At 65.2% G+C, this 24596-nt stretch overlaps 2 protein-coding genes across 2 annotated transcripts; one reads left to right on the forward strand and one right to left on the reverse strand.

Annotated features, from left to right (window-relative positions):
- ARL8A (ADP ribosylation factor like GTPase 8A) lies at positions 118 to 7217 on the forward strand. Its single transcript, XM_018060866.1, has 7 exons — positions 118 to 389; positions 4034 to 4114; positions 4410 to 4483; positions 5461 to 5554; positions 5691 to 5758; positions 5956 to 6026; positions 6304 to 7217. Exons 1-7 carry the CDS (start codon positions 267 to 269, stop codon positions 6351 to 6353), a joined length of 561 nt encoding a protein of 186 aa, XP_017916355.1. The 5' UTR covers positions 118 to 266; the 3' UTR covers positions 6354 to 7217.
- On the reverse strand, positions 10023 to 14006 carry GPR37L1 (G protein-coupled receptor 37 like 1). The gene is made up of 2 exons (XM_018060867.1): positions 13238 to 14006; positions 10023 to 11298 (listed from the first exon to the last, which is right to left on the reverse strand). The coding sequence occupies exons 1-2, from the start codon at positions 13865 to 13867 to the stop codon at positions 10492 to 10494; spliced, it is 1437 nt and encodes a 478-aa protein (XP_017916356.1). The 5' UTR covers positions 13868 to 14006; the 3' UTR covers positions 10023 to 10491.

Genomic DNA, 24596 nt, shown 5'->3' on the forward strand with positions numbered 1-24596 from the left:
GGCGAGCAGGGCCGCCGGCCGCGCGGGCGGAGCCGGAGGACGGCGCCGAGGAGGACGGCGGCCGGGCGGGGGGGAGGACGCGCCGAGGCCACACCCATCGGCGCGCCGATCCCGGCAGCGAGTCGTCGGCCGCCGCGCGCTCCTGCCGAGCCTCCGCCCGCACCGAGCCCGGAGCCGGGCCGCACCGGGGAGGGCCGCTCCGGCCGCAGCGCGAGGGCACCAGGGGCGGCGGGGGGCCGGCACCAGGCGCGGCCGGCGCAGCGACCATGATCGCTTTGTTCAACAAGCTGCTGGACTGGTTCAAGGCCCTGTTCTGGAAGGAGGAGATGGAGCTCACGCTGGTCGGGCTGCAGTACTCCGGCAAGACCACCTTCGTCAACGTGATCGCGGTACGGCCGCCGGCCCCGAGCCCCCGCCGCGCCGGGCTGAGCGGGTCCCCGCCCGGCGTGGAGGCGCGGGGCCTAGCACGGCCCCGGGGCCCCGGCGGCGCACGCCCGGGCCGGGATGGCACCGAGGGCGCGGGGGGGGGGGCGGGGGACAGGGGACGCGGCCCAGGCCCGGGACTGGCGGCTCCGAGGGTGTCACGAGGCCCGAGGGACCGCCGCCCGCGGAGACGGCCCGCCTTCCGCACCGCAGCCGGGCGCATGACGGGGCGAAAGTGCAGGGCCTGCCGCGGGGAGGGTCGCGGGGTGGGACGCCCTGCGGCTTGGGCAGGGGGGCCCGGCGGCCCAAGCCCCACCCCGGGCGGTTAACCCCGCCTGGCCGGAAGGGGAAACCCTGGCGCTATTAATGGTGGTGGGGAGAGGGATGCTCTGGGGGGAGCGGAAACCACCCGGGGCCCAGGGCTCCATCCCAGACGCCTTCTCTATGGGAACCTCTGCCCAGCTGGAGGTCCGGGGGGGATGGACGGCGCCCCGAGGAGCTCGGAGGCCCCGCCTGGCCCGGAAGTTGCAGAGGAGGTGGGGACCCAGAGGATGGGGTGGAGATGGGGGGGCAGGTCCGCTCTGAGGACAGAGGGGTGAGTGGCTCCGGGACCCGGGTGCGCGAGTGTGAGCCTTTCAGAGTCAAGGCGGTGGTGGGGAAGGAATTAAAATGTGTCTCAGAAAAGGGAAGACAAGCTGAACCGCAGTGGAGGCCGCGGCCTGGCAGGCGTTTGTGAGCCGGCTGCGCTGGGCCCCTTGGGGCTGAGGGCGGCTTGGGCAGGGCTCGGCTTGTGCCCTGCCTGGGTTTTCTGAGAACCGTAGACTGGGCGTGCATGAGATGGGTCAGCGGAGAAGTGTGCCCGCAGGCCTGGGAACCTCCCCTGCCGGTTCTGCGCACCCTCGAAGGGAAGGGTGGAGGGAGGCTGGGGTTAGATTCCCCACGATAGTGTGTTTGGGTACTGACTCCCTTTCCTGAACGTGTTTGTGATGACCTCTGCCCCGGGGCTCCTGGCCGCTCACCCAGCAGGACAAGCTCGTGGGGCCCAGGCTGGGGTTGTTGGCAGGATGGTGTCTGGGCTCCTATCTGTCCAGGCTCTTGCCCTCCGAGGGAGACCCCTGGTTAGACCTGGCGTCAGCCTGGGCTCGGGCTCCAGGAGCAGGGACCAGGTGCCTGGCTGGGAGATGACCGCGGTGAGGCCGGGAGGGGCCGGTTGCCGCTGCTCTCGTGGCTCAGCCTGGGCGTCACCTCTGGTACCCAGGGACACGCTCCTCCTGGAGCGGCTACAAAGCCGTGTTCCCGGCAGGGATCCGCAGGCGCCCAGGCGCTCCTGTGTCCTGGTCGTGTCCAGAGAGCAGGAGGCTCTGGCAGGTCAGAGCGGAATCCCAGAGTCACAGATTCCACCACCAGGGTCAGGAGTGTCTGAGGTGCACAGGGAGGCTGCTGCCCGCCCCCGGCCACACCTTCATCTTCACGACACGAAGTGTACCACCTCGCTCGCACCCCCCCAAAGTGCAACCTCGATTCCCTGGAAAGAGGCTTCCCAGGAACACCCATCCTTGTGGGCCGCAGTGGGAGTGCCCACATCTGGGCGAGTCCAGAGTTCTCAGCTCCTCTGGGGCCATACCCAGCTATGATCTCAGTGGAATGTCTTTCAGAAAGAAACAGAGTCCGGACCCTGGGCTCTGCCCTTGTGCCCACCACTGACCTTCTGAATCCCGCTGGCTTCTTCATTTGGCCTTTGTCTCCGCTTTTCCCCATTTGATTTTTCTGCTCACTCTATGAGTCTGACTGAGGACAGAAATTGAGTTTATGTGTCAGCTGCTCAGTGAGCTAATGTGAGCTGGGCAGCGTCATTGAGAGACTTCCGGTGCTCCTGAGAACCCGAACCCCAGCTTCCCAAGCTCTGAAAAGGCTGTGCTGCCTGCAAGTAGGAGGTGTTTTGCCCAGGGGAAACTAGAGGACAAATATTTTCAAATACTTTGAAGTGTGAATGACTGTCCAATGGAAGAACTGATCTTGGGGTACCCAGGGGTAAACTTGGGAAGATGGATTTTTGACTCATAAAGAACTTCAGAGTGCTGTAGCTAACCCAGGAAGGATGAGCTAGAGGGGATTCAAGTCTGAGGGGGCGCTCCACTAGACAACTTCAGGGTTCCTGCTGACCTTCAAGGAGGAGCTTGTGAGATCTGAGGCCTTAGCCGGGAAATGAAGTTGCGACTGTTTCCAGCTTAGCTCTGATTCACTGCTGACCTGGAAATCCCGGGGCAGGGAGCCTGCCCCCCTGAGGGTCCTCCTAGCACCCTCCTCTGCCAGGCTGGGCTTTTCATTTCTACGAGAGCCTGTGGGTGTTCTGGTCGCCAGGGAGCAGTGATGGTTCCTCACGTATGGAAACCATTTCCAAGCTCTTTGTGAGCCCTCTTGGCCACTTTCTAGGAAGCCAAACCCCTCTGCCCCATTTCACAGAAAGAAACTTCAAGGCCCAGAGAGGTCAAAAGTCTGTCCAAGCTCCTCCATGAAGAGTGGCAAATGAGAAGTGGGCTTCCATCCTCGGTCTCTCTGTTCTTAGCCGCTCGGGGTAGGGGTGCGCCCCCCATACCTTGCCGGGGTCTGCAGAGGGTAACCACACATGCATCGCCCTCCTCAGCCAAAAGCGAAGCCACCTCCTCAGGGCGCTCCCTTTCCCTTGAGTTTCCTCACTTTTAGAGGCTCTTGGACCCTTTTGATATCTGACAGAAACCAGAGACCCTTTTGCCAATGTGCGCGGACACACTGTGTGCTCTCTCAGGGTCTCTCAAGCCCCTCGACCCGCCTCATCCCTAGCATGCGTCTTGCGCGGCCCCTGCTCATGTCCGAGGGCCTTGATGACTCCTGAAGATGAAAAGGAAATCCGTCTGTCTCACTCAGCTGGGCCCCGGGGACTTGGTTCACGCTCGCAGGCTCTGAACAAGAAGGCACCGTGTCCCCACTGTGGCCAGTGACCAGAGTCCCTGGCCACATGGTGTGGCCGGAGGCAAATGACGCTTGCCACCACCGAAGGTGGCATCACAGAGGAGCAAGGCTGTCCCCTCAGGTTCAGGGTTAAGGAAGCCGCATCGCCTTCAGCCTGTGTCCTGGGGGGAGCAGAGGGTTATTTTCTGGAGACGGCCTTGGGCGGAGTTCCGTCCAAGTCTGACTGTAGGCCTTGTTAGAGGCCTGTGGCTAGTTTAGAACAATCTAGAGATCATGGAGACAGTTTAGAGGGGAGAAGTGAGAATTGTTAGAATCTGAAACTGGGTTGTGGGAAATGGAGTTAGTCCCTGAGGAGCTCTCGGCCTGGCGAGGTCCCAGGGAGGACCGCCCATCCTACAAATGGGTACAGCGCAAAGACGCCCAGAAACGGCTTGCTGCGAGTTGCATGTGGGGTGTGGCTGACCTGCCCTCCCGGGGTTGACATGAGCGTTCACTGCCTGTGCAAGTGTGAACCTCCGCTGTTCACCCACCTGCTCCTCCAGAGGATAGATGGGGAGGGGGAGGCAGGAGAGGCTCCCCACTGCCTGGTCCGTGGCCGCAGGGGCCGCCCAACGGCGCCTGCCGTTTTTGCGCCTTTCCCAATTCTGACTCTCCCTTCCAGTCAGGACAGTTCAACGAGGACATGATCCCCACTGTGGGCTTCAACATGCGCAAGATCACCAAGGGAAACGTGACCATCAAGGTGCGCGCGGGCCGGGGGCCGGCAGTGGGCAGAAAGGAGCCCGGGCTCCCGCGCCGCGGAGTCCGGGGAGAGGGGGCCGGGGGCCGGCAGTGGGCAGAAAGGAGCCCGGGCGCCCGCGCGGAGCCCGGGGAGAGGGGCCGGGGGCCTGGGGCCCAGGGAACCGGCGCCGCGGAGCCCGGGGCAGAGGGGAGCTGGGGGCCTGGGGCCCAGGGAACCGGCGCCGCGGAGCCCGGGGCAGAGGGGGGCGCCCAGGGCTGGGGGCAAGCCCGCCGCTGACGCCCCGCCCTCTCTCCAGCTCTGGGACATCGGGGGACAGCCCCGCTTCCGCAGCATGTGGGAGCGCTACTGCCGCGGAGTGAGCGCCATCGTGTGAGTGCGCGGGCCCCCCCGGCCGCGCGAGCCCCTGCCGCCGCTCTGGCTTGCCTTTGCTAAGACGGACCCTCTGGACGCCCACCGTCCAGCCTGAGACCGGAATCACCACCGCCTCGTGCGGAAGCCTCCGCGTGGACCTCCCCCGACTCAGACTCACCTATGTCGTGAATTTTATGTGATTTAGCGGTTCATTCCCTCACCTTTTTTTCCTTTTTCCTTTTTGGCGCACCACACATCTTGCAGGATTTCCGTCTCCCTCACCCCGGCCCTTGGCAAACCGCTAGACTGCCAGGGAGTTCCCTCCCTTGCTTTAAAGAAAATAGCAACAACCACAACATACATATGTGCCCAAACGATCGTTTAGCTTTCATTGTTTTTAAGTTGATTTTTAAATTTTTATACAATTTTAAAGGTAATACTCCATTTACAGTTACATCAAAATATTGGCTCTATCCCCTATGTTTTAAAGTATATCGTTGTGGCCTATCTTACACCCTGTAACCTGATTTTTTATTACTGTTATTATTTTTTAAGTTTTCTGGCCACGTGGTATTCGAGATCTTAGTTCCTGGACCAGGGATGGAACCGGTACCCCCTGCAGCAGAAGCTCCCAGTCCTAACCCCTGGGACCACCAGGAAACTCCCCAGTGTGATTTCTTTAAAAGTGTTTTGAGCATAAAGTCTGTTAGCGCCTCCTTTGCAGCTTTCTCCCCCCTCGTCTAGTCCTCCCATGAGAACAGAAGAGGGTCACTCTTTGAAGGACTCGGGTCTCATCTCACAGGACCCGTGTTGCCGAGCTTGGCCGAGCGAGCAGCAGCCTCTCCGGGGTCTGTCCGGGGCGGGACGCGGGCAGGCCCCCCCGTAGTCCGTGCAGGTTGTCCCATCGGAGCCCCTTCCTGAGCCCACCCAGGTGGCAGCTCCCACTCCCACCCCGGCCTGTGGGGCCAACTGCATCCCCACCTGCCGTCCCCCAGGTACATGGTGGACGCCGCTGACCAAGAGAAGATTGAGGCCTCCAAGAATGAGCTCCACAACCTACTGGACAAGCCCCAGCTGCAGGGCATCCCGGTCAGCCCCGCGTGGAGTGGGCGGGCGGGCCCGGCTCTGCGCGGGTGGGGCGGTGTGGAGGCCCCCGGGCCCACCCCCTCCAGGGCGGCCGGGCCGCGGCAGCCCTGGTCCGAGCCCTGTCCTCTCTTCGCGGCAGGTGCTCGTCCTGGGGAACAAGCGAGACCTCCCGGGAGCGCTGGATGAGAAGGAGCTGATCGAGAAAATGTGAGTGGGCCCCGCCCCTGCCCGCGGCGTGGAGCGAGGGGCTCGCGCGCTTCCGGCACCCGCCGCGCGGTGGCGCCCGCGGCCCGCCCTTCGCGCGCCCCCGCCCCCTCCCCCTGCCCCCCCAGTCCCAGGTCCCTGCCGCCCCAAGCCCCCAGTCCCCGCGGCGGCAGCTTCAGGAGACTGCGTGGTCCCCGCAGGAGCCTGTCTGCCATCCAGGACCGAGAGATATGCTGCTACTCCATCTCCTGCAAAGAGAAGGACAACATCGGTGGGTGCGGGGGCCCGCGGGGCGGGGCGGGATGGGAGGCCCCGGGCTCCCCGGGTGGGATCGGCGGCAAGAAGCCCCCGCCCTGCCCCCACTGGTGTGCGGTCTCGGGCGAGCTCCCCGGGTCTCTGTCGCCTGCGCGGCTCGGAGCAGGTCTGACGTTGGGACTGGGCTTGGGACGCCCTTGGGGTGACCCCAGCTGCAGCCCCCAGCCCCCCGTGTGCGCTCTCCCCAAGAGAAGCAGCCCCGAAGCCCTGTGACCCGCCCCCTTGTCTCCCAGACATCACCCTGCAGTGGCTTATCCAGCACTCAAAGTCGCGGAGAAGCTGAGACCGTGGCCGCGCTCTCGGACCAGGGGCCGCCTCCCGGCCTGAAGCCGAGCTCCCCCTCCCCCTGCGGCCCCCCAAGCCCACCCTCCCTACTCAGTGCGGGGAGGGTCCTCCGGGGGCCCCAGAGTCCCGTTCTGCTGAGGTCTGAACTCCTGATTTGACTGTAAAGTGAATGGCTCCCGCCCGCCCCCTGACCTCCCCTCCCCGCTCCGTTTTCCGCCCGCCCCTCCCCGCTCCCCTTTCCCTCTGTTACTGTCCTGTGTATACAGTATATATATGTATATATATTTTAATTTTTTAATTTAAGCAAAGACTAAAATCAACCATTTGATGCTGCAGGGCCCAGCCAGGAGCAGGGAGGGGGCGGTGGAGAGAGCAGGAGGGAGCCGGGGGGTCGGCTAGGGCCGGGCCGCCCGGAAAGGCACCAGCCTGGCAGGGGCGGCCGTCCCGAGCCTCATCTATCCCTGCAGTGTTTGGATGTCACAGGCAGACGGGAGCCTTCAGGGACTCCCCTCTCGGCCCCAGCCGGGTGGAGGGCAGGGGCCGCCTCCGAGGTGCCCCCGCCGCCCGCCCTCCCCGCCCGGCCGCCGGCTTCCAGCTCCTGCCCCTCAGGCCCCCTCCTCCACGGGCCACCTCACTTTCTGTTCTCATTTTGCAGAGTTGCACAAGGAGAGAACTCAGCATGGGGGGTTGGTTCTTTGGATTTTTGTTTTCTGTTGGTTTATTTAATTTAATGATTTGTAAAGTGATGTCCCTATTCCTTTTTTACACTTTTCTGCTCATATTTAACCTCTGTTTGGAAGATGATTCTTGTAACTGTACATTTTTTTGCCTCCTAACAAGAATAAACGACAATTTTGTGTTGGGGGGTTGCACGGTGTGGGTTCTTTGCCCCCGGTGGCCCAGCAGGCTCAGGACTCCAGTCCTCCACCCGGGCGCACCCAGCCAGCGGGAGGCACGCGCTGCTCCGGACACACAATGGCTCTTTACAGAGCGGCCCCCGCGTGCGGCCCGACTCCTGCCTGCCGCCGCCTCCTCTGGTCCCCGGCTCTGAGCTGCCAGCGGCCCCGAGGGCGCCGGTGTCACCACCTGCCCGGCCGCGCCTCCGCGCGGGATGCCGCGCGCAGTGCATCCAGGCTCCGCCTGCAGCCCGAGCGGGCGGAGCCAGTGAAGGGCCCTGGGGCGCGTGCGGAGCCCGCAGCCGACCCGCTCCGCCCGCTGGTGTCAGGGCTGCTGGTTTCCCAGGAGAGGCCGCACCCTCCCTCCTTCCACCAAGACCCGCCCCCCTCACCTCCAAAGCAGCTCAGAGCCTTGCGCCCCGCTGCTCGAAAATCCTTCCCGAATCCGGGGCCATCTTGACCCAGTTTTACCGTAATCCCCGCCCCACTGGGCTCTCCTCCGCCCAGAAATGGGACGGCCCTACATGCAGGCTTCATCCATCCTCTGCTGAGAGAAAGCAGCTTCCAGGGTCCTGCGAGGCGGGCCTCCCCTGGTGGCTCTGAGCTCGGTACGTCCTCCGTGCTTTCTCCTGGAGGCTCCTTCCGTTCATCAGAACGAAAGGGAGGCCGTGTCCCCACTGCCGCGGAGTTTGATGGAATTTGGCAAATGGAGCCAGGTGACTTTGGGGTGCCTTCCCAAGTGGCTCAGTGGTAAAGAATCCGCCTGCAATGCAGGAGACTAGATCTTCCTGGGTCAGGAAGATCCCCTGGAGGAGGAATTGGCCACCCATTCCAGTATTCTTGCCTGGAAAATTCCACGGACAGAGGAGCCTGGTGGGCTGCAGTCCAAGCGAGTGCAAAGCCAGACACAACTGAGCGCGCATGCGTGCTGACCAGCCCCTCAGGAATGGGCGGGGCCAGGGCTAGGCTGGCCCTCCCGGCTCCTCGGTGGCTGGCGATGCCGTGGCCTGGGGCGCTGGGGCAGGACCCCACGGTCTGGAGAACAGGATGGGGGCACCCAGTGGCCTGCCTTTCTGGCCTCCCCTGTCCTCCAAGAAGGGCAGGACTTGAGACAGGGTGAGCTGCTCACCAGCCAGCAGGCACCCACCTGCCCAGCGCACACAGCAGGCGCCTATAGGACAGATTGCCCAGCGCACACAGCAGGCGCCTATAGGACAGATTGCCCAGCGCACACAGCAGGCGCCTATAGCGGAAGGAAGGTGCTGGATGCTGGGCCTCCTGCCCGGAGCTCTAGGAGTCCTGTCTCAGGCCCCCAGTGACTCCAGGCCTCTGTGAGGGGTTCATCCCGCTTCACTGGGGTCCCGGACCTGCATCCAGTCTGCCCAAGGGAGGCAATTCTCACTGCAGGTGTGGGGGAGGGTGGGGGGCTCAGTGAGTTGGCCCCTCCCAGCTGGCTGGTATCCCCTAAAGACCCAGCTCAAGTCCACTGTTCACCACTGCCAACCAGCCCAGGACCCCTAAGCAACAAATGCCGCTTTGTTCCCCCAGCTGGCCAGGCCGGAGGGACCGTGGCTCCTTCCCAAGGCCCGCTGGCCTGCTGGCTGACTAATCCTGCAAGCCACTCACGTTGGCTGCCTGGGGCAGCAGGGCGAGCTGGGCCTCGGGGCCGTCTCCTCGCACGGCTCTGAGCTGAGAGAGGCAAGGGTGCCCCTTGGCAGAGCCCCCAGACAGGATGTGGTGGGCCCCCCCGGCCCGGCTCGTCCCCATTTCACCGCCCCCCATATCCCATAGGAAGCTGCTGGTGCATCTGGGACTGGGGAGGGGTGCGGAGAGGAAGTAAGGGAGGGCACCCAGCACCCGGCCTACCCTTGGCCCACCCCCAGCCTGCTCCCCCTCCGTCCTAAGCTACTGCAGATGAGGTTGGGGGCTTCAGTCACTGTGGGGGCTGCCTGCCTCTCACAGCACAAAGAGAGTGCGCCCGGCAGCGCCATCACCTAGCAACGGGCTCCCTCTCCCTCGGCGTCACCCGTCCTGGGGGTGAGTGCCAGGGAGAGAGAACAAGGCCGCTAAGAGCCCGGGGCGCGGGGGATGGAGGCTGAGGCCAAGGGCTGTGGGTGGGTGACCAGCGGAGAAGGGAGCCTCGGGCACGCTACCACCCTGCCCCGGGGACCCTCCTGGGCCCGCGGGTGATCGAGGCACAGCTGGCAGCGGGGACCCCCTCCAGGAGACCCAGAGCTGCATGTCAGATGGGAGGGCAGGCTCCTGGGGCCTCAGCCAAGATGCCCCTCTGGCTGACCTTGTGCCAAACTCTCTGGGCCCAGACGAGGCTCAGGGGCCTCTGGAAGGCCCCCCATTGCGGGGGGAACCAGTGAGAGGAAAGAAGACTGGGGGGGGAGGGTGTGGGGTGGGGGCAGGCGGAGGGCAGGCGGCTGGGTCGTCTGTGGGCTGAACAGTCCGTTCTAAGAAGCCAGACAAGAGCTGTTCTCAGAGGCAGACCCTCGAACGGGGGGGCTTTGTGCGGAGGGAGGAGCAGTGAGAGGGTGCTCCATGGGAGATAAGTTCCCAGCCTTCTTACTGGGGACGGCTGGGTTCAGGCCTGACCAAGGGCACAGGGCCCCAGCCCCCAAGCCCTTCCTTTCACTCTGCCCTCAAAGTCATGGTGCCCCAGGCTGGACAGGACACCGGGGGGGCCGGCAGTGGCCAGGAGGGCAAAGCCCAGGTGCATCTGGGCACTGCCAGGATGTGGCATAAGAAAGGCCCACGGGCACAGGGCTGGTCCTACCCAGTTTATTGTTTTCTAAGAAGGGCCTTCTACGGGGGAGCGCCTGAGCGGAGGAGGGAGGCAGGGGGGGATGGGTCAACCGGGGGTACATCGGAGGAGGAGGCGGACGAAGACACGAGTCCTCTCGGGGGGCACGGCGCCCAAAGGAGGCATGCAGCGTGGGGCCGGCTATGCCCAGGGAGGAGCCCGGTCCTGGGGGCATGGTGCAGAGAGGGGCACACGGGCGATGCGGTCAGGCTCCAGATTGCGGGGCGGCGGCGGGGGGGGGGGGGGGGGGCCAGGTGAGGTTCCGGAGAGTTTCAGGGCAGCTCTAAGGGCCTGCAGAACCACCACCCCAGTGAGCGCATGGGTGGGCAGGCCCCGGCACAGCAGGGAGGGGCTCCGGCAGGCCCGGACCCCCGCCTTGGGAGTTGAGCCCACCTCTGGGCAGAGCTCCCCCACCGCAGGCCGGCTGGGCCTCAGCAGGGCGTGCCCAGGGCCAGGAGCGGCGGCGCCTCTCGGGGCTTGTGGAAGTAGCCGGAGGCGGCCAGCTCCGTGTGCAGCTTGGCGCGGGGGCCGCCGGGGGCCGCCTGCCCGCCGCAGCCCTCGCCGCAGCAGCAGCAGCAGCAGTCCAGGAAGGCGCGGCCCAGCGGGCGGCTCACGCACAGGAGCACCAGCGGCGTCACGGCCGCCTTGAAGAAGGTGGAGAGCTGCGTGACCAGGCCCAGCAGCTCCAGGGTCTGGCGCGTGAGAGCGGCCGACAGGTAGGCGGCCACAACGTTGCACACGTTCTCGGGGAGGGCGCAGAGGGCGTGCACGGCGGCCAGGCCTGCCACGGTGCTGCTGGGCCGGGCCCCTGGTGGCTCCTGCGGGCCCGGCCGGCTCTCTGGCTCCCTGCCCGGCGGGCCCCGCACCCTCCACGTCACCAGCTGGCAGGTGGCCGTGAAGAGCACGGGCAGACAGAAGTAGCAGCCGAAGGACCACCACATGCGGGCGCTCTGGTAGGTCAGGGCCAGCGAGTAGAGGGACTCTGGCAGGTGGGCCGAGGGCTTCATGGCGCACGTGTCCACAGCGCCCGCGGCGGGACTGGGCTCCCGCACCAGCTGCCACAGCAGGAGCTCGGGCGCAGCCAGCGTCATGGAGCCCACCCAGATGACTGCCAGCTTGGCCAGGATGGACGGGCACGGCTCGACGGGCCTGGCCTTGGGCAGGGTGCTGGTGGCCACGTGGAAGCGATCGATGCCCAAGGCGCAGAGGCTGAAGGTGGTGACGCCCAGGGAAGAGACCTGCGGGGCACGGGGTGGGGAGGGGGGTCAGCACCACGCTCCTGGGACTTCAGGAATCGTCCCGAGGATGAATGCGGGGATGCAGAGGTCCTGGGCCTGCCGGGCTGTGGGCGCCCGTGTCCCCCACGTGCGTGGGGGAGGGGGCGGGTAGCCTTGGGGGACGCAGACACAGGCTCTCTGTCCTGCCTTGCCCTGCCAGAGAGGCCTAGGGTCGGGCCACTCAGGGAAGCAGACCGGCCCACCCGGGCTCAGGCTGCTCACCCAGCGCACAGGACGACCACCCTGTGAGCAGAGAGGAGGCGAGTGCCAGGGAGAGGGGGGCTCCCCGCTCGAACCTCCCCTCCCCGCTGGGGCGTGCTGTGGGGGCCCCGCCCCTCTGCGGGCAGGCCCGAGGAAAACAACACAGCCTGTCCTTTCCTCCCAGAACAGCCCCCCGGAACCCTGCAGCTCACTCCGCCGCTCCAGGGCCTCCTGGGGCCCCTACGAAAGGGCCCAGCAGCACATCTGTCCCTCACCTCTCACTGACACCCAGCCTGCAGGGAGGGCTCACGGCCACCTGTCCTCCAGGCTGTGGAGGGGGCAGGCGTGTGGGCTCCCCTTGGCCACAACTCTGCAGACAGGCCTCACAGGGAGCCGCCCTCTCCCTCCCCTGAGACCTTTCCAGTAAAAACCATCACTTGAATCGTTTTAACTCCAAGCACACTGTAGCCTTGGGGGGCACAGACACAAGCTCTCTGTCCTGCAATGCCCTGCCGGAGAGGCCCAGGGTCGGGCCCCCTGGAGAAGCAGACTGGCCCAGCTGTTACACCTGTCGTCCTTCGAGAGCGCACTCAGCCACGGTGACGCGGATCACCCGTCACCCGTGAGGGGGCCGGGCAGGTGAAGTGCCCCACCCCAGTCACTCTGCTGGTCTGCCTGCCTCCAAGGCCCCATGTCTGACCCCCGTGGCTCAGCAGGGCTCCGAGCTCCAGGTAACTGACATGCAAAGCTGCGCCCAGCTGGGCGGCTTCCTTCAGGTCTGAGCACCTTTGGGTGGTCGCCCTGGGCTGGGGAGGGCAAAAGAAGGCTGTGCCACCTGCTGAGCCTCAGCAAGTCCGTCCGGATGAGAACTCATCGCTAGTTCACGGGCCGTGGTGAGGACCGGGAAGACGGCAGCGTTCAGACGCTCAGCCCCCGGGAGGAGAGCGGCTCTGGGGGGACACGGCCACTCTAGCCCTCATGGCTCCCCCCGAGGCCCCCGTGAGCGACGCTCAAGGCTGCTGGCTGATTCCGTGCTGCTGCAAGGACGGCGGCCTCCCATGCCCACACAAGTGCCCTCGTTTCGGTGTGTTCGGCGTTGCTTTGGTTGCACTTTCTCCTGGTCTGCACACCCACCGGCACCCAGTGAGGGAGGGCCCAGAGGCGAAGGGCAGCCTGGTCTACCCCCCGGGGGGAGACAGGAAACAGGAAAGGGGGTCTGACCTGCCCAGGGACACCCCAGTGCGCCCCAGCCTCAGCTGCAGCCCCAGAACCAGGGCTCCACTTTCAGAGCATGGAGCAGGCAACAAGGGTGACGGCAGGGACGAGGGTCGCGGGGAGCGAGGGCCTCCCCTTCCATGTCTGCACTCCCGGGAGTGGGTGCAGGCCTGACTGGTTCGGGGGGTGGGGCTCTGCAGGGAATTGGAATCTCCCTTCATTCACCAACTGAGGGGGCAGGAAATTGAGGGGCAGAGAGGGGGCACAGGGCAGAGCCATTTCTTGGGTGGAAAGACAGAGGGGTTAAGGCAGGGGAGGGAGCTCTCAGCGTGGAGAGAAGGGGCCGCCTTGAGGCTGCTGGGGGCGGGAGCCGGGCTGGGGTGCGGGGGCCCTGAGCAACCTGGGGGGCCTCACACACCCTCTCCACCCACGCTGGCAGCTCCCCCGCCCTCATCCCGTGGGCTCTCCTTGGCCACACACTCACCTCCACAAAGGGCACCGCCCGGCAGGACACGGCGCCCAGCAGCCTCTGCTTGGTGATCTCATGGAAGGTGACGATGGGGAGGCAGAAGAAGAGGACCAGGAAGTCCCAGAGTGCCAGGCTGGCCAGGATGGAGTTCCAGGCGCTCTTCAGGTAGTAGCTGTGCCACACGACGCACATGACCGCCAGGCTGCCCACGATGCCCACGGCGAACAGCACCAGGGCCACCAGCAGGATGGCGTAGGCCCCGTAGGAGCGCTCGGTCACCGGGTACAGAGGGTTCTGCACCTGCAGGCGCCGGCCGGGCGTCCCTGTCACGTTGCCCCGGGGCTCCTGCCCGCTGCCCCCAGTCTCTCTGGCCCAGTCCGGGGAGGGGCTGGCGGCAACCTGGGGCTGGGTGGGCTGCGAGGCGGCGGGGCGGATGGGTCGGGGGTACTCAGCCCACCCCTCGGGCACGTACTGCTGCAACCTCTTGGCGTCCTCCCACTCAGCTCCTCGCCTGGACCGGTCCGGCTGCTCCTGGGCCGCAGGCTGGTGCCCACCCTGCTGCAGGCGGACCCCCCCAGGGGCCCTTTCGGGCCCGGCTGCCAGCGCCACGGCAAGGGAGACGCCCAGCGGCCACAGCCACCGCATGGCCGGACGAGCGGCACGGCTGCCCGCACACAGAGGCGAGGCCGGGCCGAGTGCGGGCCCAGCTCAATGGGCAGCTGGCTGCTGGGCCCGCCCCCAGCGGGCGTCTGGCATCGCCAGCCGGCTCCAGTGGTCACCCCCCGTCCCTCCGCCCGCGGCAGCCAGGCAGGACAGGGCAGGGCCCTCTGCTGGACACAGGGCGCTCTGTGCCACCCGCAGGACACGCCTCCCCAGGCCCCACGGGCGGCAGCACTCAGACCTGTGGGGCCCTCGGGGCCGCCCACCCTCAGTCCGGCCGTGCACACGGGGTTGGGGGGACAAGGCTCCCGCCCCACCTCAGGGGACAGGCAATTGCTGCTGCTGCTAGCCTTGGGCTTCCTGGGCACTCACTGGGCCAGGCTGCTGGATAGAACCATCATACTCTGTGTTTACATTGCTACCGCAGCTCAGCGGCAAAGTAACTTGCCCAAGGACACACAGCCGGGATCCAAATTGCAGGTCTGTCCGACTCCAGAGCTGAAACTCAGCCCCTTGATCACGTAGCAGGAAAGGGATCCTGAAGAGGGTCTACACCCACAGTCTTCTTTCTCAGACGTGGAAACCATGGGAACTGCGGCCGGAGAGGTCAAGTGCCAGGGCCAGGCCCACGCAGGACGGGTGGTCGGTGGTGAGGAGATGAGGCGGCAGCCCTCCGCTCCCCCTGCTCTGCGCGTGCGCATCAGCTGCCCCTCGGAGGGGGCGGGCCGCAATCCCCGCCTGGGCAGTGCCACTGTGGTGCTGGAGAGGACTCTCGAGAGTCCCCTGGACGCAAGGAGCTCCAACCAGGCCACCCTGAAGGAACTCAGTCCTGGGTCTTCACCGGAAGGACTGATAATGAAGCTGAAACTCCAACACATTGGCCACCTGATGCAAAGAGCTGACTCATTTGAAAAGACCCTGATGCTGGGAAAGATTGAAGGTGGGAGGAGAAGGGGGCAACAGAGGATGAGATGGCTGGATGGCATCACCGACTCAATGGACGTGAGTTTGAGTGAACTCTGGGAGTTGGTGATGGACAGGGAAGCCTGGCATGCTGTGGTCCACGGGGTCACAAAGAGCCGGACGCGACTGAGTGACTGCACTGAAGAGAGGCAGCCCCCTGCCGGCCACAGCCCTGGCTCTGTGGGGCCGTGGGGACATCAGAGGCCACTAGGTGGAACCAGATGCTCAGAGATGGACATTCGAGGCTGCCTGGCCCGTGACCCTGGCCCAGCCCACCTGCCAGGGCCCAGCCCTCAGACCCGCGGCAGCTGCTGGGGGAGGTGGTCTCAGGAGACTGTGTAGATTGCGCTGAGGCCACGCGCCTGCTGTTCCACCCCACCCTCCTGGGCCCCTCGTGGGTCGGCCTCCCCAACAAAGACCCCCTCTCCAGGACCACGCCGGAGCAGCGCCCCCACCAGGGCAGGCCACGTGGAAGGCGACCATTTCCCAGCCACTAGGAATCTCTCTCCTTTGTCCCAGAAATCCCCCGTCCTTGTCCCGGGGAGTTCCCCAGGGCTGGCCGCAGGAACGGTCCTGGGGCGAGTCGGGGTGGAGTGGGGCTGGGCCCTCAGGGCAGCTGTGCAGCCTCCTGAGATGGCTGGAATCTGGCGTCTTCTGGAGCGAGTCCGTGGCTGGCACGGCCCAGTGAATGGAAGCAGACCGCCCAGATCGGCCCCCTGTGCCGCTTACGAGCTGCGTGACGCCAGTCAGCACCGAGACTGCTTCATCTATAGTGAGGAATCAGTAACAGACTGAGCAGGCTTGTCTGTGTCCATCGCCAGGACGGCGTGCGGCCCCTGAGAAGCGCTGGATGAAGGTGCACGGTCGCCACGGCGACTCACTTCCGACTCCCCATGGCCTCTGGAGGCAGGTGCTCTCACTGTCTTCACGTCACAGGTTTGGGAACTGAAGGACAGAGATGCGGGAGGCAGGCGGGGGGCAGATTCGAGACAAGCCCTCCCCACTCCCAGCCCCCACAGCTGGCACCGGAGCCGGGCAGTGAGTCTTCTGGACCCCACTCTGCCAGCCCTGCAGGCTCTGGGCTCCTGGACCATGGTGAGGGGCGCTGCCGAAGGTCAGAGGCTCAGGACCCACTCCCGACTCAGAGACAACCCGGCATCACTCACCCTCATGGTCCAAAGGCTGGCGGAGCATCTGCCCTGCGCCCGAGGTTGCTACAGGCGCTCCAGAAGCAGTGAACCTCCCAGGTACGAGCTCTGCCTGCCGAGATCCATACTCAAGGAAGGAGGCAGCCACTGAAAAATCTGAGCCCCAGAGATCATGAGGATACATCGTGAGGAAGGACATGGGCAAAGCAGAAGGCGCCGTGCCATCGAGGAATCTCTGCCCTTTGGTTTGCTCCTGGGGAAAGGTCAGTGGTACCCTGGGGCCTGTGGTCTGCAAGGATGCTGTCACGGTGGGACGTGGGCATTGCCACGGTGAGGCCTCCACGGCGATGTGTGACAGCGCTTCTCAACCTGTGGCCCCTGGGCAGTCAGCCTGGGGAGCGGGTCGACACACTGGCTTGAGCAGACGTTCGGGAAGGCCCAGCACCACGCTCCAGCAAGTGCACCAGAGGACACCAGCGCGGCGCGAGTGGACGGGCTGTGGGTGGAGTGGGCGCAGGCAGTGCTGGCCCTGAGGGGCTCTCGGGCCTGGGACCCGCCCAGGCCGCCTCTGTCTCCTTCCTCCGTGCCTGGCACTGGGAGACGCTGGGACACACAGCCAGCAAAGGCATAGAACCACCCACCTAGGCCTCCCTGCCCTGGGATCCCAAAGCCCCCTCAATGAAGGAGGGGGGAGAGGAAACCCCTCCTCGACAAGGAGGACTCAGATGGCCGGGGGAAGACTTTCCGCCACCTGAAGGTGCTCCTTCCTGGGGACTCATGCTGTTCCTGCCCAGCGTGGTGCTCGGCCCCCGATTCAAAGGCTCCCCACCCCTCCTACAGCAGGGCCAAGGCAGCTCTGGGATGGTCCAGCCCAGGGGAGGCTCAGGGACGAGGTGCCAGGGCAGCAGCTGGGCACCAGGAGCCGATCTGGCCTGTGAGACGTCACCCTGCCCTCCCGACCCCAGAGTGCTCCCTGGAGCTCCAGCCGGCACCCAGCACCCCGAGCTCGTCACAGACACTGCCCTCTCCCCGTGGAGAAGCCAGGTCCTCTTGCCCAAAGACGGCCCTCCATGCCAGGGTCTCCCAGTAAGCACCGTCCAACAGCAGGATGACGCAACCGGCTGGCCCGTCAGAACAAACCCCCACGCTGATGAGACGTGCGCACACTGCAGGAAGGGAGTGACTGCTGCTGCTGCTGCGTCGCTTCAGGCGTGTCCGACTCCATGCGACCCCACAGACGGCAGCCGGGGATTCTCCAGGCAAGAACACTGGAGTGGGCTGCCATTTCCTTCTCCAATGCATGAAAGTGAAAAGGGAAAGTGAAGCTGCTCAGTCGTGTCCGACTCTTCACGACCCCATGGACGGCAGCCCACCAGGCTCCTCCGTCCACGGGATTTTCCAGGCAAGAGCACTGGAGTGGGGTGCCGCTGCCTGCTCCACGCTAGGATGGGAGTGACTTGTGTTAGTATTTATTTAACAGACGTTTGTGGATGCCTGTTTATTGTGACGGATACAAAAGTGATGCTAGAAGCACCCGTTACTAACGACCGACCGTCGTTTGAAGCCTCCATCCTCAGAGAGGTCACTGCTATCCCAGGCCACCCGGTCCAGCTCCAGACAGCTTGGACGTGGAAGCTGCTCCTTTATTAGAAACGTGACTCCAGGAAGACCCACTGGGGGAGACAGAACAGAGCCAGGCCGTGGCGGGCATGGTCAGCAAGACAAACTCCCCTCGGCAGGGGCAGCAGGGCCCCGGCGACGGGCGGGCGTGTGTGGGGCGGGCGTGTGTGGGGCGGACGTGTGTGGGGCGGGCGCGCTGGGGCTGGGTGCGGAGGCCCACCGGGCTGTCCTGGGTGAGTCAGGAAGGCTCCCTAGAGGCGAGCCTTCACAGGGGTTCCTCCAGGAGCAGACTAAGAGCGAGAGAGGGTGCTGGTTCAGATGGGAGGCGGGCCGCGGTCCAGCAGGCCTGCGGCGTGCGGGGAGACGGGCTAATTCCAGGAAGAGCCGGCCTGCTGGGAGGAGTGGAGGGTCACCCAGCCGGGACAGAGAAGAGGAGAGGGCTGCTGCCAGGATCTCAGGATCAGGCCTGGGGGCCAGGCGGGGCGGGTAAGCTGGAGACGCCCGGGAAGCCCGTGGAAGGCGGTCCCCTGCTCTGCCCTGCCTGCCCCTTCCCCCAGTGATCTGTAGCTTTCCCTGCAGACAGCTCGGTCAGGCTGTCCCACTGGGGCACCTAGAGGCCCCTGGCAGCCCAGGAACTGGTTCTGGAGCTCTGGGATGAGTGGGGAGGGTCAGGGTGAAATCTCTGCGGACAGCCAAGCCCCTGGCTGTGGGCTGTGATTGTGGCAGGGTCTGGCTGCAGCCCGGGGGGCCGGGAGGAAGCCCCTCTGCTTAGGGGGCAAGTGCAGGAGACGAGGGGGTGCTCCAGATGGCCCAGCCCCTCGCCTCTAGCCGCTGGCACGGCCTCGCCTCCCTCCGCGCCTCAGGTGGCGGGTGGGGACAAGCAGATCATTCACTGCCAGGCGCCCCTGCCGCCGTTTCCTTCCCTACCGTGATGTCCTGGCAGGGCCGCCAGCCAGACTCAGCCCAGAAGAGCGTGGAGGGGAACCGACGGGGAGGCGCGACCCCTCCCCTGCGCAGGGTGGCACCTGTCTGGGCGGCGGCAGGCACAGGCTGGCACTGAGGCGGAGCGACTGGATTCCTCGCAGGGGTCCCTCTGGGCCCAACCGCTGCTCCGAGTCCCACCCTCACTGTGGACGCTGGGTGGTCCAGGCTGTGTAGACAGGGCCAGGTCCCTTTACCTTCTGACCTTCAGCTCTCCTGGCGGTAAGCCCTGCCTAGAAGGCTCGCCCTGGACATCCAACCACATCGCTGAGCGGCGCCTCCGAGACAGAGAGGGTCCCTCAGAAATGCCCACGTCTCTCCTTCACACTGGCCTCATCCTTGCCCCTCTAAGAGCCGCCCTCAAGTGGCCCCGGACGCTCACGTCCATGCAGTGCAGCCCCTGGGACCCCCAGGTGGAAGGGCCCTGGGCCTCCCATTCAGCCAGTCTGGCGATGGGCTGTGACCCAGAGGCAGGGGGTCCTTGGGACTTGCGTCCAGGAGCCCAGCACCCGGGGACCCCCCAAGCGTGACAGGAGTACTCCGTGCCCACCTGTCACTCCTGGATTGGGGTGAAGAGGCGGGAGTGCTTCACAAGAGGGGGTTAGGGCCCCCAGCCGTGTCACCCTGCATGCAGAGGTGACTCAGGACAGACAGGCAGCGCCCCCCCACCCCTCAGCCACCCTGTCCTGCAGCCCAGCCTCTGCAGGAGCGAGCAGGGCTGGGCAAGCTGCCCGGGACCTTGGGTGCGGCTTCACCCAAGGATGGAGAAGGCGGTTTCTGCCCCAGCCAGACACCCCCCTCCCCCCAGCCAGCTGTCCCAGGTCGTGAGGGTCGGGTCCTGCCCTTCTCTGCTTCCCCACGGGACTCACTCTTTTTCTCTCCTGTCCAAACCAGCAGTCTGAGTCTGTGGGTCTGCAGACTGGCCCGGAACAAGCCCTTGATCTTGGGAGCTGAGGGGGGGTCCTCTGCTGAAGCTGCAGACGTGAACGCTGACTCAGGGAGGTGGGCGCCTGGCTGACCCGGCCCCCAGCCCCAGTGTGACCGCCGAGGTCCTGGTTCGAGTGCCAGGTCCCACCCGGCAGCGCGGGGCTGTGCCGGGCTCAGTCCAGGCCACTGCCCGGGTCAGGACTCGCAGAGAAACACACTGCATGTGGGGGTGAGGAGGGCGAGAGCGGGTCTCCTCTGCGCCCTCCAGGGTGAGCCCTCATCCCCTGGACGTCTCTCCCCACGCAGCCCCTCCCCCGACGGTCCTCCAGGCTGAGCCCACGTCCCTGGACATCTCTCCCCACGCACCCTCTCCTGACGTTCCTCCCAGCCCTCGGGTTCCGGGGCACACTGTCCTTCTCCAGGCCTCCCTCTGGGGCTGCCTGCCCACCACTGCCAGGCTGCCCTCCAAGCTGGGTGAGCCCACGAGGCCAGCGTCTGGCCAGGCTGCCCTGGATGGAGGGCCCTCAGCTACGACCCGTGGCTTTGCTAGGGACCTCTCCGTCCCTTCCCACTGCAGTATACCCCGAGGGACTTCAGGGCCGAGGCGGGCTCAAGTGTCTTTGTTTGCTCTCTTGAGGGCGAGGGAGCTCCCTGGCCCCCTGGACGCCGCCGTCTGCTGGGCCTCTTCTGTCATCTCCACTGCGGGTGGGGGCGGGAGGCAGCGGCAAGCCTGGCAGGGGCGGGGCGGGGGGGGGCTCCCCGGGTGGGTGTACCCGTGTGCATCCATGCTGTCTGTACTCAGCACACGGCCGTGCACGCTTCCCCCGTGGCAGAGCCACAGAGCTCCCACACGCACCCATGTAAAGAGGTTTGTATTTCTCTCGGGAACGGCTAGGGCAGGGGTGTGGCCCAACAGATGGCTGGCAGGTTACAGGTGTGTTTGGCTGGAAAAGGCAGGCAGCCTGGCGTCCTGATTGGCGGGCTGTGAGTCACAGCAGTTGGGTTCCTGGAGCGGGCTTGCTGGCTGTCATGGAGTCGAGGTCATGCCCTGTCTTATCTCCACCACTCCTCTGCCCAGACGGACCGTGCTCCCCGCCTGTGTCGGCAGTGACGCGCGGTCAGTGGGTCATGCCCTCTGAGTAGCCTTCTGGTGGGGCGTGAGTCCATCGCACCTGGCACGGCGGCCCCCCCGGGTCCGACGGCCCCAAGTGGGAGGGATTTGAGGGACCGGGTGGCTGTCTACACGAAACCTGGCAAAGCCACAAAGGGGTTTTCTCAGTTCCCAAAGCCCCACTGAACCGACCAGCAACATTAAAATGTTTGTGGGTAAACATTCCAGAAAGCAGCTCCAGGCTTTGGGAAGGGCCTCCAGGGAAACCGGCCGGGAGCAACGGTGGCCAGGAGTAGGCAGGTGGTACAAGCCCACCCTGGCTTCCAGCACAAGGGACCCTGGGACATGTCCTGCCCCCCAGCCCCAAGTCCCGCAGGCCTGCAGAGTTTGTACTTCCCAGGTCTGGTGGGTGTGGCTTCGTGTCCTTCCAGGAGGTGAGCCCAACAGTCCCAGAGGAACACAGCAAGGCCTGAGCCAGGGTGTGTCCGCCCAAGGTCACTAGGTGGAGGCTGGCAGTGAGCAGGAGCAGACACAGGGACATCCGCGCCACCACACCTGCCAGAGCTCTGCCCGCCTGGCCATGCAGACAGCTGCAGCCCCCCAGCCCTCCACAAGGGTTCTGGGACCACCCACTCTGCCGGGGGACGGGAAGGAGCTGGCACGGCCACCTCCACCCAGGGCTGCAACTGCCGAGAAGCTCCAAGGTCCCAACAAACCTCCACAAGCTTCCCACAGCTCCCTGTCCTGTCTGCCGGCTTGAGCAGACAGGATTCTGGAGTCTGGGTGGGGGCAACTGAGCTGGGAGGCCCTGGCCAGCTCCCTGTGGCTGCCAGGCTGCCTGCGGTCCCCCGGACCTGGCTGGGGCCCACCCGGCAGGCACAGCGCCTGGGCTACACGCCAGGGGGAATTTTCCACCTGCCTGGTATGGCTCCAACTGCGGGGCTTGACTCCTCCCCTGGATGCATAGTGCGGCGGGGGGCGAGCTTGCTTCTGGCTGGATCTTCGCGACGAGGCTCCAGGGGTATGCGTTGGCCCATCATACACATTGTCAGCCCATGTTCGCCACTGCTCCCGCCACCGTTAAGAAACTCCCTCGGGACGGAAAGGCTCGGCCTCAGAGCTGAGTGGGGACTGTGGAACCATAAGAGCGCCCCCCGAACCCTGTGTGATGGAAGCCCTGGGAAGCGCCCTGCGGTCTGGGCTGAGGCTGGGCTACTTTTTGGAGGAGCAGCGTGTGAAGAGGTGCACTGGTTTTCGGGGTTAATCAGAAAGCTTGCTCCCCGTCCCCGGAGGATGGGCAGAGAGTACCCGTGCTTGTCAGAGTCAGTGGTAGGGTGCACGGAATCAGGGACCGCCTACTCCTGTTTCTTTCTGAACTCTGGCTTACTAATGCTAGAGTCCTCCTTCTGGAACATATTTGATCATCCAAAACTAGCCTCAGTTGCCACAATGCAAGCCCCGGCCAGAGTTACACACCTCATTCCACGGAGTCTGCTCAGCCAGCCTCGCGGGGGCGTGTTTACGCGGACTCCCGGAGCAGACACCCGCCAGGGCTCGCCGGGCTGACAGCTCACAGAGCTAGATGAACCGAACTCTGATTCTCTGGATTCCACGCTCCTCACACAGCAGCGCAGCAGGGAGGGCCCGACTTCACGATGCCCGTGACTCGGTCCGCGTGGCGGCGCGCCGCCGGTTTCGGGGGCGGAGCCAGGCCCGGCGCAGAGGCGGACCGCAGACCAGGGCCTTCTCCGCCCTCCCGGAGGAACTTCCTGCGCAGCCTCGTGCAACCCCGCCCGGCGGCGCAGCAGCGGGCAGGGCTTCCGGAAGGTGGCCGGCCCGGGCAGCCCGGGCTCGACCCTCCTCCCGTGGCAGGGGGCCTGGGGCGGGGCCAGGACCTGCGAGCGCGTTCCGGCTGTGGGTCACGAGTGCGGCTGTGTGTCTGTAGACAAGGCCACTTGGCCTACTTGGTCGCAACCCTCGGAGCGGGCGCAGCCATCCTACAGTCCGATGGGTTAAGAGGTGGTAGCAGAGACTTCGAGCGCCCGAGGAGGGGTGCGGGCCTGTTCCCGCCTACAACGCCGCCGCGGCGGCGTGGACGCGAGAGCGTGACTCAGACGCCGTGGCACCCGCAGTGAGCGCGGCCGCCGTAGCCCGGCCTCCCTTTGCCGTTTGCTTGCAGAGCCGCGTGTACTTCACGGAGGGCGGGACGGAGGCTGGCTCCGCAGCCGGGACGCCAGCGTCCTCTGACCCGTCTGACCTCGCCGCTGAAGGTTGCGTAGGGCCAGGCCGGGGTCTTGGGGTCCCTAGCAAGGCGGGGATCGAGGGGCAGGAGAGAAGGGCCATGCCCTCCCGCGGAGGCCTTCCCGCAGGTTCGCCCCCACACCGGAGCGCCGAGTCCCTCGTCCTGCCTGAGTTTCTCCCGGAGGGGTGGGGGCTTGCCGGCCTCTGTGCTCACCCGCGGTTTCAGTCTCAAGCAAGCCTTGGCCCACCATTAGGCTGGGCGGCCGGCCAGGGACACACACACGCACACACACACACACACCAACCAGCCAGGGACACGGAAGCATGCACACACACCCTGACACACACCAGGGCCAGGGATATGTGTGCACACACACACTGACACACCCAGAGCTGCTCCTCACACACACACACCAGGGCCAGGGATATGTGTGCACACGTACACACACACACACACACCCCCAGAGCTGCTCCTCACACACACACACCCCCAGAGCTGCTCCTTACAGACACACACCAGGGCCAGGGATACGTGTGCACATGCATGCACACACACACCAGGCCCAGGGATATGTGTGCACACACACACCCTGACACACCCCCAGAGCTGCTCCTCACACACACACCCCCCAGGGCCAGGGATACGTGTGCACACTCATGCACACATACACACACACCAGGCCAGGGACACGGACGCATGCACACACACACACACCCTGACACACACCAGGGCCAGGGGTACGTGTGCACACGCACACACACACTGACACATACACCCCCAGAGCTGCTCCTCACACACACACACACACACACACACACCAGGGCCAGGGATATGTGTGCACACACACACACCCTGACACACACCCAGAGCTGCTCCTCACAGACACACACACCAGGGCCAGGGATACGTGTGCACATGCATGCACACACACACCAGGCCCAGGGATATGTGTGCACACACACACACCCTGACACACACACACACCCTGACACACACATCCCCAGAGCTGCTCCTCACACACACACCAGGGCCAGGGATACGTGTGCACACTCATGCACACACACACACACCCAGAGCTGCTCCTCACACACACACACACACACCAGGGCCAGGGATATGTGTGCACACGCAGGCACACACACACCAGGCCCAGGGATATGTGTGCACACTTATGCACACACACACCCAGAGCTGCTCCTCACACACACACACACCAGGCCAGGGACACAGATGCATGCACACACACACACCCTGACACACACACCCTGACACACACCAGGGCCAGGGATACGTGTGCACACGCATGCACACACACACACACACACCCAGAGCTGCTCCTCACATCCATCTGGGGAAGGCAGGCCCACTGAGCTGTGCCAAGAAGGGAGGTCAGGGTGTGTGGGGAGGGGTGGGGGCAGCCTAGCCATCCTGGGGTGGAGGGGAGGTGGGGAGAGGCCCGCGCGCCCCCAGTCAGCACTCTGCGCTGAGGCTGAGGCCCGAGGCTGGGCCCACGCCAGCTCTCCCTTGACCTTGGTGGTGTCATTGCTCTCTTGGGCCTCAGTCTGTTCAAGGTGGGGCTCACTGGGTGACCTGCGGACCCTCATGACCCAGAACCAAAAGCTCCCTGACACTGTCGGCTGCCATGGGATTCAGTGAGCGTCGGCGCCTTCAGGTGCGTATGCAGGAGACACACTCGGCTCCAGACCGCAGAGCAGACGGCAG

Source organism: Capra hircus, chromosome 16 (assembly GCF_001704415.2).
Source record: "Capra hircus breed San Clemente chromosome 16, ASM170441v1, whole genome shotgun sequence".
In the NCBI taxonomy this organism is placed as follows: Eukaryota; Metazoa; Chordata; class Mammalia; order Artiodactyla; family Bovidae; genus Capra; species Capra hircus.

Bases quoted from the DNA above. Each gene is read 5' to 3' on its own strand.
- ARL8A (XM_018060866.1), top strand. From the start codon at position 267: ATGATCGCTTTGTTCAACAAGCTGCTGGACTGGTTCAAGGCCCTGTTC. The intron at 390-4,033 runs GTACGGCCGCCG...TCTCCCTTCCAG, and splicing joins CCTTCGTCAACGTGATCGCG to TCAGGACAGTTCAACGAGGA. The intron at 5,759-5,955 runs GTGAGTGGGCCC...TGGTCCCCGCAG, and splicing joins AAGGAGCTGATCGAGAAAAT to GAGCCTGTCTGCCATCCAGG.
- GPR37L1 (XM_018060867.1), bottom strand. From the start codon at position 13,867: ATGCGGTGGCTGTGGCCGCTGGGCGTCTCCCTTGCCGTGGCGCTGGCA. The intron at 11,299-13,237 runs GTGAGTGTGTGG...CGTGCCCCGCAG, and splicing joins GGGCGGTGCCCTTTGTGGAG to GTCTCTTCCCTGGGCGTCAC.